The 12247-nt window shown below is 34.4% G+C and overlaps 1 protein-coding gene across 1 annotated transcript in view; it reads right to left on the bottom strand.

Annotated features, from left to right (window-relative positions):
• The window catches only part of AGPS (alkylglycerone phosphate synthase), a 139648-nt gene that overhangs the window by 12057 nt on the left and 115344 nt on the right, over positions 1-12247 (bottom strand). The window contains exons 18-19 of the mRNA XM_036857223.1: positions 9594-9693; positions 7409-7466 (exon numbers count right to left, since the gene is read on the bottom strand). Coding sequence (XP_036713118.1) covers positions 7409-7466; positions 9594-9693 — 158 coding nt within the window. The remainder of the gene's footprint in view (positions 1-7408; positions 7467-9593; positions 9694-12247) is intronic.

Genomic DNA, 12247 nt, shown 5'->3' with positions numbered 1-12247 from the left:
CTAGATCTTGAATATTTTTTCTCTTGTTTTTGTTCTGAAAGTTTTATTATTTTATGTTTTACATTTAAGTATATTATCTGTGTTGAGTTAATTTTGGCGTAAGGTGTGAGGTTCAGATCAAGATTCTTTTTTTTTTTTTTTAACCTATCAATGTCCAATTGTTCCAGCACCATTTGGTGAAAAAGCTATATACTTCCTCCACTGGACTGCTTTATACCTTTGTCAAAATTGGTTGGACATATTCGTGTGGGTCTATTTCTGAGCTCTCTATTCTGTTCCATTGATCAATATGTCACTCCTCCAATACCACACAGTCTTGATGACTGTATAAGTCTTGAAATCAGGTAAATTGATTCCTATGACTCTTTTCTTCTGTTTTCAGAATTGTTTTAGCCATCTAGTTCCTTTGCCTTACCGTATAAATTTGAGAATAATCTTTTCTATATCTACTAAAAATCTTTCTGAAATTTTGAAAGGAATTGTATTAAATAGGTAGATCAATCTAGGGAGAATTGACATCTTTATACCATGTCCAGTTTTCTACCAATCCATGAACACATCTCTCCATTTATTTAGGTCTTTGATTTTTTTCATCAGCATTTTGTTATTTTCAGAACACAGATCCTGTATATATCTTATTAGATTTATGCATAGGCATGTACATATTTTGTTAATTTAAATGTCTTATTTGGAGCATATGTAAATGGTACTTGCATTTTAAATTTCAGTTTCTATATGCTTGTTGTTAATATACAGAAATGCAATTGATCTTGGTGTGTGCTCTTGTATTCTGCAATCTTGCTGATCTTGTTCTAGTAGATTTTTTGGGGGGGGGGGATTTTCTACAAAGACAATCATGTCATCTATAAACAGTGATAGTTTCATTCATCCTTTCCAATCTGTGTGTCTTTTATTTCACACTATAGGTTTTTAACAAAGCTGATCTTTTGCTCATTATTTTGAGTAGTCTCTTTTTACTTTTAAAGTTCCTGATACTATTGGATTATGTTAAGACCACAAAAACTGTTAAGAGCAGCTACCCCATAATTATTCTCTGAACAATAGGAAATAATTTCGGTTAGGTAAAGACATCAATATTTAAACTAAGACTGGTTATATTTAATCAAGGTTTTTTACTTCCTGACAAGGCCTTAGGTATAATTTTAGCAAATGAACAACTTAAAAACTTAAGTCATAAATTGAAATTAAATATATGGCTGACATAAACACTGCTGTTTAAACTGACCAGCTCGTCAGTTACAAAAACAAGCACTATGAAGATTAAGTTAAGCAGGCTTTATATTTCCTATAGCCTCCAGTTCCAGACTACATCTGTTTTCTTTGATACACAAAACCAGAGTTAAAATAGCTTCATTTATCACAGCATGATTGTAGGCAGACAAACCAGCCTGTCTGTTTCCAGATAGTGAAAGCAACTGTTATTAATCACAATTACAGGCCAAACCCTCTAAGAGAAACTGCATCAATACTCTCCCAACCCCCAGCCCTTCTACATCTGAACTCAAAAATGGTACTGAGAACGTCATGATACTGCCTGAAGGTCAGTAACTAAAGATGCTCCTGTGAGGTTGCCTTGAGTTTTAAGTTCAGGATGCAAATTAAGGAAAATCTTTTCTACACATATAAAAAGCAATCTTTTGAGAGCTCTATTATTAACTTTAGAAGGATAATTAAACCCATTCTATTTAAAATTTATATGGAAAGATTTCTGCTTTATGAAACTGTACTAAATAGCACAGGATATTTGAAATTTACAAATTAGATGATTAACTTTAAGCAGAGAAGCATGTATGAAAATAGACATTTTTTATAGCAAATTTTGTTGCCAATTGTGCTGCTCTTTCATACAGATTGTAACAGAACCTCCTATAGGGTGAGACTAACTGCAGGTTATAGATGAAAATGTTAAGACAATTGTTGAATTATATTCCTTGAATATATGGGTCTTTTTCAAATAAACTATAACCCTTTCTTCAATGGTTAGAGTAGGGGGTTAAGAATACAAACCAGAGTTTCACTTGGTGCTGTCTACTGCTTTTATTTTTTTAGAAGACTACTGTTTCTTAAGCACCTACTATATGCCGGACACTTCTGATGCTTTACATACATTATCACACTTAAGTCTTACAATAATCTGAGGTAGGTACTATTCCCATTTTGCAGATGAGAAACCTGCAGCTCAGAAAAGTTATTTCCCTAAGGTCACACAGGTAGTTAAGTACAGAGCCAAGAGTCAAACACAGATTTGATTCGAAAGCCTATGTTTTTTTCCCCTCTGTTTGTAAGCCTCTCAAACTTGCATTTGTTTTAAGATAAAGCTTAAATGGAATCTTACATATATAATGCATCTACGGAAGAACACTAAAATGGCTGGTGTTGGGCAGTTGTAGAGAAAGGCACATTATTTTACCCTACTTTTCCACTGAATAACTGACTCAGCTGATACACATTCTCAGAAATATTATGGAATAAACTGAGCCTTTTCATGATTAAACATGACCCTATATTCAAACAAGGCCTGATTATTAAACATTTGAAGCTAAATTAGCAAGGAGACTAATGCCATTCTAACATGAAAAATTCAGAGATGTCTGAGAATTTGCAAAATTGCACAAAGTTCTGTGAGCGCTTGGGCACTTAACTACACACGTAACATATTCATTGAGCATCTACTTCTATGTGGAACAGCCAGTCACTGTTCTAGGGACTGGGGAACACAGTGACGGACAAGATACAGTCAGTAACCTCACTGAACTTATTCGAATGAGGACCCATAAACTACACAAGAGAATAGGGAAGACGCCTCTAAGAAGGTGACATTTTTATCAGAGATCTTCATGATGGGAAAGTGAGCCATGCAAATATCTGGGGGGAAAAAAACAAGAGAAAGAACATCAGGAAGAGATGGAATAAATAGCAAACTCCTTGAAGGGGGAAGAGGGTTGATATGCCTGAGAAATAGCAAGAAGGACACTATTGCTGGAGGGGAAAAGTAGTAAGAGATGAAGACAGAGAGATAAATACATACAATGTATATCCTTGAAGAACCTGATAAGGACTTTGGATTTTATTCTGAATGTGAGGAGAAAATACTGAGTTTTAAAAAGATTACTTGGGCAGCAAGAGAAATGACAGCAGGGGAACAGGAGTGAAGGTGGACAGACCAATTAAGAGGCTGCAATCGTCTCAGCAGGAAAAATCAGTGATTTGAACTAGGGTGGTGGTGGTGATGCCTTCTGGTATTTGGGAGTCATGAGCAAAAGGATGGTGTTTTAAGTCCTGGGACTAAAGTAATCATTGAGGGAGTGAGGAAACACGGAGGAACGAACTGGCTCTGGGCTGAGCCCTGGAGCACGCCAGTGTTTATAAAGCGGTTTAGAAGACAACCTAGCAAAGGGAAAGCATCTTCATTTTACCAGCACATATGAAATATATTTTGTGTTCAGGCTTACCTAGTTTCTTTTTCTAAGCCATAGAGGAATCCAAGTGGTTTAGAATTTGTTTCCACAGTCATATTTTTGACTGCATGAAAATAAAAAATATGAGAAATGTGATAGAAATAAAAGATTCCTATTTAAATGAGGCAGAACCTCTCAATAAATTAATATGCAATCAAACCTTGCTACATTCAAGTTCAAGTTAATAATTTCTAAAATTAAATTATTTCATCAACCTTGGAGTCTTCAACAAAAAAAGGCTTATAAGCCTAGAACCTGAAAATGCACATAAATTATACAAGGAGTTTTATTGTAACATGATCTGACCTGCATTTGTTTTATTACCTGATACTGCTGACATGTTAGAAACCTATAATCAGGAAGTATAAAAACAACCAGAAAGTCAAACTGACTTACATGCAAGAACTGAGAAAACAATGCAATAGCTATGAGGAGGAAATTAAAATGTTCATTCATTTCTGTTTTAACATCTAAAGCAGGAAAAGCAACTAACTTAGTGTCAAAATTAAAGAAACAGAGGTTTTATATTTTAAAGGGGAAAGACTAATGTTTAGTATTTCTTCTCATATACTTTTAAATGCATGTGCCTCTTTTCAAAGGCTTTCAGTTTCAATCTTTTTAGCTTTTGGCCTATTTTCACTATTTTATGTTCTTAAGTCAGAGGACAAGGACCCTGAAGCAGGATGACCTGAGTTCAAACTCAAATTCTGGCACTAACAATTATTGCTGATACTTTGGAGTAAGTTACTGTACACTCAGAGGCTTAATATATCTTCATCTGAAAGACAGGAACAATATCTACTCCACAGCATTTTGATCAGGATTAAAGGAGACTGTCATGCAGAGCACCTAGCAAATATTTACAGCTTTATAAATGTTAATTCCTTTCCCTATTTTATCTTCCTTCTCTTTGATGTTTTAACATCTATAGCATTTACATGTTTATTAAAGTCACCTTTTGAGTGCTTTTCAAAGAAAATGGGAGACTCTTATCTTGGTTAAAATATGATGATATCATAATCTTACCAGTTTTGATCAGCAGCCTTTTGAAATGCTATAATATTTTACTTTACTGGACTGTAAGATCCTTCAATGGAAGGACTACCATTCTTTGAAATCCTATTGCCTAGTGGACCAGTAATATTTATAATGTGGAAAACATATTATACAACAATATTAAAAAGCATTAGGCATACTTGGTATCAAAAATATCCCAGGAGCTATTTATATTTTTTGCTTTGGAATCAAGAATTGAATAATCATGATCTTTTGGTTAATTAAGGTTTATATCTTTTCAACTATTCTTTTAATTAATTTCTATTTGTGTTTATTGAATAATAAAACAGATTATTAACCATAGCTTTCACAAATAAAGTCTAAGTCTCAAATAAATTTGTCCTAGAATTACTTAACTCTTTATTATTTTAAATTTGTGTGTATTTTTTTTTTTTCCTGTAATGACAGCTTCACACATACATTATTTCAAGTATGTTTATGTAGGTTCTGTTAGAGCCTGCTAAGAAGCTCTCAGTGTCTGGGGTGTACCTGAATAAGTATTGTCAACACTTCTGCCATACTAGACTTTCAGCATCTCACATATAGACACTATTGGCGGGACCTGAATATCCTCATAGATCCTAAAGGAGTAAAGTGTCATTGGCAAGAAAAAAAAGCGTTGGTTTGGCTTTCCTCCACAATGTTGCAGGTCATTTGGTCACTTCCATAACTTCTGTAGAATTTATCGCACTGTAAAGCTTAAGTAAACGAAGAACATCCTCTCACAATTAAGGAAATAAGTTCACCTAACCCAGTTATCTAAATAACAATTAAGCCTCTATTTCTTTCTATTTAGTACAAGATTTGGCTATTCTCACCCTCTTGCAGAATCACATCTCTCTCATATTTACTATCACAAACATGGCTCCTATAGTTCCTGACCTTAAAGGAAAAAGTGCACTTGTTGGCTCCTGACATGTACCAAAACGCAAAATTGTTGGCTATGGAAAGGAAAATTCTTTTTTTCTTCAAATAAGTAATTATAGCTAAATTATTCTGTTTCCTCCCTCCATGCAATCAATTTAGAATGAAGGACATATTACTTAATGATATTATGTAATTACTATGTAAAACATAGTAATATAGTGGCATCCTAAAATAAAATATACAAAAAACATTTAAAATAAAGTATATAGCTTTCTGAACATTTTAAAGGAAGGTGCTAAAATTCTAAGCACCTTTATGAAATACCTCATGTTTATAGTTCCAAAATTAGGTTTAGACTTTTAGATTAATCAAAAGTTTTTAATTTCATTTGAGAGGTTTCTAATATCCAGTTTCTTCCCTTCACTTCTGTTGTTCTAACATTCATTAGAATCTCTATCAAAAGGTAATAAACAGGAAAAGGAGGAAAAGAACAAATTCATTCACTTTAATGCTGATCAGTCAGCTAAGTTAGAAATTTATTTGTGGAGGTTAAGAAAAAGTAGAGGGAATGCAAAAGATTAAATTGATACAATGATGCTGGGAATTGTCTTTCTATTTCATTCATCCACATTAGCAATCTTCTTCAGGCCTGGCTGCAATAATGTCATATGAACACAGATCCTCCACAGCCCACTCTGTTTTCTACCAAAATTCTTTCAATCATCCTACAAAACGTATGGAGGGCTGACTGGGGCCAAGCACTGTTCTAGGTGCTGGTACACAGAAATGAAACAGAAGTCCCTGTCCTTATGGATCCTACTTACCAGTAGGAGGAGATAGCTAATCTCAAGAAGTATAAATATATAGCATGTTAGATAATGCTAAATGCTATGATGGAAAATCAAACAGGGAAACAGGGATACAGAGAATCCAGAGTAGGAGTATAAGCTGAAATTTTTAAATTCAGTGGTCATTTATCTTCACGCACTTCCCTAAAAAAATTTTTTTAATTAAAAAAATCTACACACATCTATCTTCTAGGCACCAATTTATATTGAGGGATATATTAAAAACACTGGTAGATATGTCTAGGTAGATATAACATAGGTAGATATATCATAATTTTTATTACTGATGTGATCAACTCTCCAATAAAAATACTACAATGATCAAAAAGGAATACTAAAACAGCATTAAAATCTTGAAAAAAGATTTTGTCATATCCCGCCTTGATTAATTTGCTGAATTTTGGGTGGGCGGAACAAACAGCTATTCAATATACAGTACAACTGACTTTAGCTACATTCCAATAGTGGCTGAAAAACATCTAGGTAGGGCTTCCCTGGTGGCACAGTGGTTGGGAGTCTGCCTGCCAGTGCAGGGGACGTGGGTTCGGGCCCTGGCCTCGGAGGATCCCACATGCTGCGGAGCAGCTAAGCCTGTGCGCCACAACTGCTGAGCCTGCGCTCTGGAGTCCGCGAGCCACAACTACTGAAGCCTGCGCCCCTGGGGCCTGTGCTCCGCAATAGGAGAGGCCGCTGCAATGGGAGGCCTGCGCACCGCAAAGAAGAGTGGCCCCTGCTCGCCGCAACCGGAGAGAGCCCGCGCACAGCAACGAAGACCCAGCGCAGCCAAAAATAAAAATAAATAAAATAAATAAATTTATTAAAAAACCAAAAAACATTTAAGTAGGTTCTTTTTCCCCCTTTAAAAATTTTTGCTCTAATGGTCAAATACCTCCCAGGCTTGCAGGGCTATCTTGGGTGACATGAAGTTCCTGAGAACTCAGAAGGCTGTCTAGCTTCTGTTATCTAGGCAGGCTTGTCAAATCAAGCTTCTGTCAGTTACTACCACAGCACAGGTAACCTCAGTGACAGACATAACAACTTCAAAGAAAGCCCTAGAGCTCTCAAATTACTCATATTATGACCCCCCCCCAGCACTGTATCAAACCAAATATTTTAAACAGTAGGAATATTAGAAATTCTACCCCCAAAAAAGAATACCTCCGTGGTGATGCGACAGGCTCCCTCCATTAGCGAGGATTTCTTCTCTAGCAGCTGCCTGTATTTGGAAACAAAACAACAAATAGATCACTTTGAGGTGAAAGAGTAAGACCCAACTCCCAAAGGAGATACATACTTTCTGGGCTAAATAATAAACGAGAAGCCTAATTTTCCTTTCTCTTAGGTTAACTGTATTTAAAGAACAATTAAAATATGCAGCCTAGCTTTATAAGTTTTTTTCTAGTGAATAGTCACAGTGTCTACAATTGTTACATCAAGATTCTAGAAAAGAAAAAGAAGGAAAAATGATCAATTCATCAGCACTAAATGATTAATAACAATAAAAAAATAGTTTTGTGAGGAGTCAGGTCCTACTCTGTAGTAAATATCTCACTATACCAACAAACATTAATTGACTGTATATGGTATTCCAGAAAAGTACTAAGCAATTTACCTGGAATAACTCAGTTATTTTCACTAAAGCCTTATGGAATAATTTCAATTACTCCTATTTCACAGATAAAGAAAATGAGGCTTACTTAGATGGTTAAATTACTCGCCTAATATCATACAGTGGGCATTAAGACTCAAGATCACTTACAAAGCTATCAGGGATTAATGATAAAAACCCTTATGGAGAACATTTCTTAGGTCAATGCCTTGGGACAAATTACTTCTCAGGCTTATTGGGTATCTAAGTGTGAAAAAAAAAACCTTGTTTTACCCTCTTAACATGTTAGGCTCCAACTAGGCTCCTTATAGAGCAATAAGGTTAGAAAGATAAACACTTAAAGCAATATATAGAATGACTGAAGTACAGGGTGAAAGAAGGGTTAGAGAAACTGGAATGACATTCAATTCATGAGTATATAACAGATATGAGGTAAAATCCCTACAGTGCCTGAACCTCCCAGAATTACTTGGGTGTGTATAAACCATCAGAGGTAGGCCACAGTAGAAGAGGCCCTCCCTTCAGGAGGGACAGATGGACCACATCTCATTGCAAAGTAATTTATAAGAACCCTCATCACTGAGGATTTAGGGTTTTTCAAATGAATCATACATATGCTAGCTCTACTCTAAGAGATTATGTCTTCTAACAAATTATTTTAAGTAAAGCAATAACTACTTGAAACCAGCAGCACTTAGAGAATGGCAGTTTGGCTAGGGAAAGAAGGAACACTTTCATTTTTGTAGCACTATGGGGAAGGGGCCTTTGGGTAGCCAGAGGGCAATACCAAAACACTAAAAGGCTAAGGTGACAGGAAAGGACTCAAACTTTTGAGGATGATGGATATGTTCATTATTTTGATTGGGGTTACAATTTCACAGGTGCATACATATGTCAAAACCCATGAAACTGTACATATTATGTGCAGTTTACTATATCTTAATTATACTTCAGAAAAGCTGTTTTTTTTTTTAAAAAAGAAAAAAAAAAAAAAGAGGCATAAGAGGGAGCCAACCATACCCTGTGGTTTGGGTCTAAAACTGTGCCAGTGAAAATCATCTTGTGGTACTACCTTTGGCAGGCAACAGAGTTAACACTAGGACACCTGAGGCTTTAACAAACCCCAGTCTCCTCCTGCTTCCTCCACAGTCTAGTCTGTTTCTTCAACTCTAGGCATACTTGTCATCAGAAATATTGACTATCAAACAGAAGACGTTATAAAAATTAGACACTTAAGGTCATTTAAGAAATGTAATAGAAACTGCTGGCAAATGAACCTCAAAGGCCTACATATAACTTAAGCAAACAAAAAAATTATAAACCTAGAATGAGGAAATTACAGCAACATAGACCAAGAGCTTTAGAGCCGCTGACCTCAGAAGCAGTCACCATATGGAGCTGCGCGGGCTGCCAAAGTGATATCAAGGATCCCTATAGTCTTCTGTTATTTAATTTAATCAGGTATTATATACTATAAGTAACATCCAAAGAATCACAGGCTACAGAATATTAATTTTAGAATATTAATTGTAATATGTATAGGGAATATGAATTTTAGACTTCTAATTCAATATTCAATCCAGTGTAAAAATTATGTTTCTCATTTCTATGGGCTATCAACCAGGTAAACCACAAGTTATTAAAGACAGTCAAACTAAAATTCATAAACTGATAGTAAAGTTTACTTAAATTAATAAAAGAATGTAAGAGCTATATTCAGGTATGCAAAATTACCTCAGTTTGTTCAAACACAGTCAGTGGGTCACTGATTCCCCTGTAGTTAAAGGCAAAGTAGAAATAGATACATGCACCTGCATCATAAGTCTGAGTCACCCTAAAAAACAAACAGACAAAATCCCCCACAAGGCTTTAAGTTAAGTGAAATCAGATTTAACATCTAGAAACTTAAAGACAAGATTGTCTGAATGATTTGCTTAAGCCATAATCTCATTCTCTACCCACCCTCTTACTCCGTGGACGGAAAATAGATTTGCTGGATAAAGGATATCTAAGAACTACTTGTACTATTTTTATAACTTTTTTGGTAAGTCTGGACTATTACCCCAAAAAATTTTTTTAATTTTAAGATAATGTAAATATTTCTCCAACTGGCCTGAAATAAACAAAATTCCAATTCCTCAGAAGGGTTTTTTTTCTTTTTTAACAAAGTATACTGCAGTTATAGACAGCCCCAAAACAGACTACATGGAACTTGGTAATCCATTATAAGTCTTCTAAGCTTCCTCAAAGTTAACAGAAATACATATGAGAACTTAAAACTAGAAAACAAGAAAAATGTTCAAATACTAAAAATGATCAGACTGGGTAAAACACAGCACCTTCACCAAGTTCACATTATTAGTAACAACTTTGAAAACAAATTGAATGACATGGCCTTAAGATAGTATCTCTGAAGGTTTTACACCCTAGGTCCCATATGTGTGCATGTTGTATATGTATTTGCAAAAGATATCAAGAATGTTAGATTAATAAATCATATACATGATATATATCTGGGCTTTCAAAATGTAATTAGGTGAAGCATTTAAAAGGGAGCTAAGGTAATCACAGCCAAATCTCTGAATGCAATTTACAAAGGTTCCCACAAAGAATTTAACTTAACAGAAAGAGCAAATACAGAGGAAATACTTTTTTTACTACACAATACGAACAGAATCTAATCTAAAATTTTAATGGCCTTTTAGGCCAAATGTTAGGTGCCTCAGAACAGAAGAAATGAACTGTTTAACAATGCTACTGTCAATTTGCCAGCTGTGTTTTTCTTCTAGTGTTAATTCACCCATAAAAAAGATCCCTTGAATGTTTACATTTTAACTACCAGATTTACAAAGTTGAAGAAAAATTGGAAAACCATGTTAACTGCAAGGGCACTATCACTACGAATAACCAAATCTAAATAAATTTAAAGGATACACGAATGAAATGAGTTTACAGCAATTAGTAAAATATACATCACTCATATGAGAATCATTAATATCAATAAATAGAAAATATAACTAAATATTAATAGAACATTGCCACCTTCCAACAAATCCAAGAGCTATATTACACAATTCAGTTTTCAGTAGATAAGGAGGCTTCTAAAATTACAACAAAGCTTGAGTGATCAGTATCTCAAACAAAGTAAAAATAACATTTTTGGGAAAACCTTAATCTGGGGCCATTTCAGAAAGTGACAGAACTAATACCTTTTAATAGATCAATTCTATCATTTAAGACACGTAAGCACTAATGTCTTCCAAAATCATCTGGACAAGAGAAAGTGTGGCTGCCAAAGTCATTATATTATTCTTTAATTTCTAAAAAATTTTTGTGCTATATACTTTTTGGAGTACTGTACTTGTGTTAGACTCACTGGTTAGGAAGTCCTTCCCACAAAACTTCCTCAGAAAATTTAGGGTTAGAATTCCTATTCCAATATACAAAGTACCTTTTAAAAGACAGAAATGAAATAAATGAACTTAATAAATGCATCCTACAGCTGAATTCTTTTCCTTGGGATCTTTGATTTCAATGAGATCTATAACTATTTTAAATTAATTTCAGAATAGCTTTTTAAAAAACTGGTTTAAAAATTACATCTCACACATTCAACATTTACACTCAACACAGAATAATCTCCTTAGCCACTGTTAATCAGCTCAAATCAAACTAAAGTAAAATCAAACTATAGTTAAGCGTTAATCAAGTATGTGCTATAAAAACTATATTTAAAACTCCTATTTAGCAAAATCATTCAATTAACTTAGACTTTGCACATTCGAAACTTTGGTTTTATAAGATGATCACAGAAGCTGAGCGTTCAGCTTTTACCAGAAAATCCTTCTTAAAAAAAACAGCTATGTAATAAATGACATATCAATTCAGAATATGTATACCAATTCTATCTACCTGCAATACAATACATAATGAAGATCCTTAGGCCTTATAAGTAAGTACCTTCTAAAGAACCAAGACTTAAGTATTGTTACAGAAGGTGTCCTAAGGCAGAATATTTTACTTCCCAATAATTTTCAGTAAGTAGTGGTATATCACAATGGTATTTTCATAATGAAGGGGGAGAAGTCTCAAGGGATGCTGAAGAGAGAGGTAAGGCAGAAGAAGGAAGAGAGGAGAGTATCTGTTAAGCTGCCACCTGACAAAGCAAAAGAATAAAAAATCCTCAACTACACAGAAATAGATTCTATTATTTTAAATGTTTCAGATTTTACTGTTAACAAATGACTTTCGGATTATTGGGCCTGTTTGTTTTCAGTTTTATAATAATAAGAGGCTTGACAGACTAGATTGTCAAGAGAAGAACTAAGTATCAACTTAGGTTGATAATATAAATAAATACACATTTTTTTCTTGCGGTTTAAGAACTT

This window comes from Balaenoptera musculus, chromosome 7 (assembly GCF_009873245.2).
Source record: "Balaenoptera musculus isolate JJ_BM4_2016_0621 chromosome 7, mBalMus1.pri.v3, whole genome shotgun sequence".
In the NCBI taxonomy this organism is placed as follows: domain Eukaryota; kingdom Metazoa; phylum Chordata; class Mammalia; order Artiodactyla; family Balaenopteridae; genus Balaenoptera; species Balaenoptera musculus.
The sequence above is the reverse complement of the archived record's forward strand: the minus strand, read 5'-3'. Positions and strand labels throughout refer to the sequence as shown.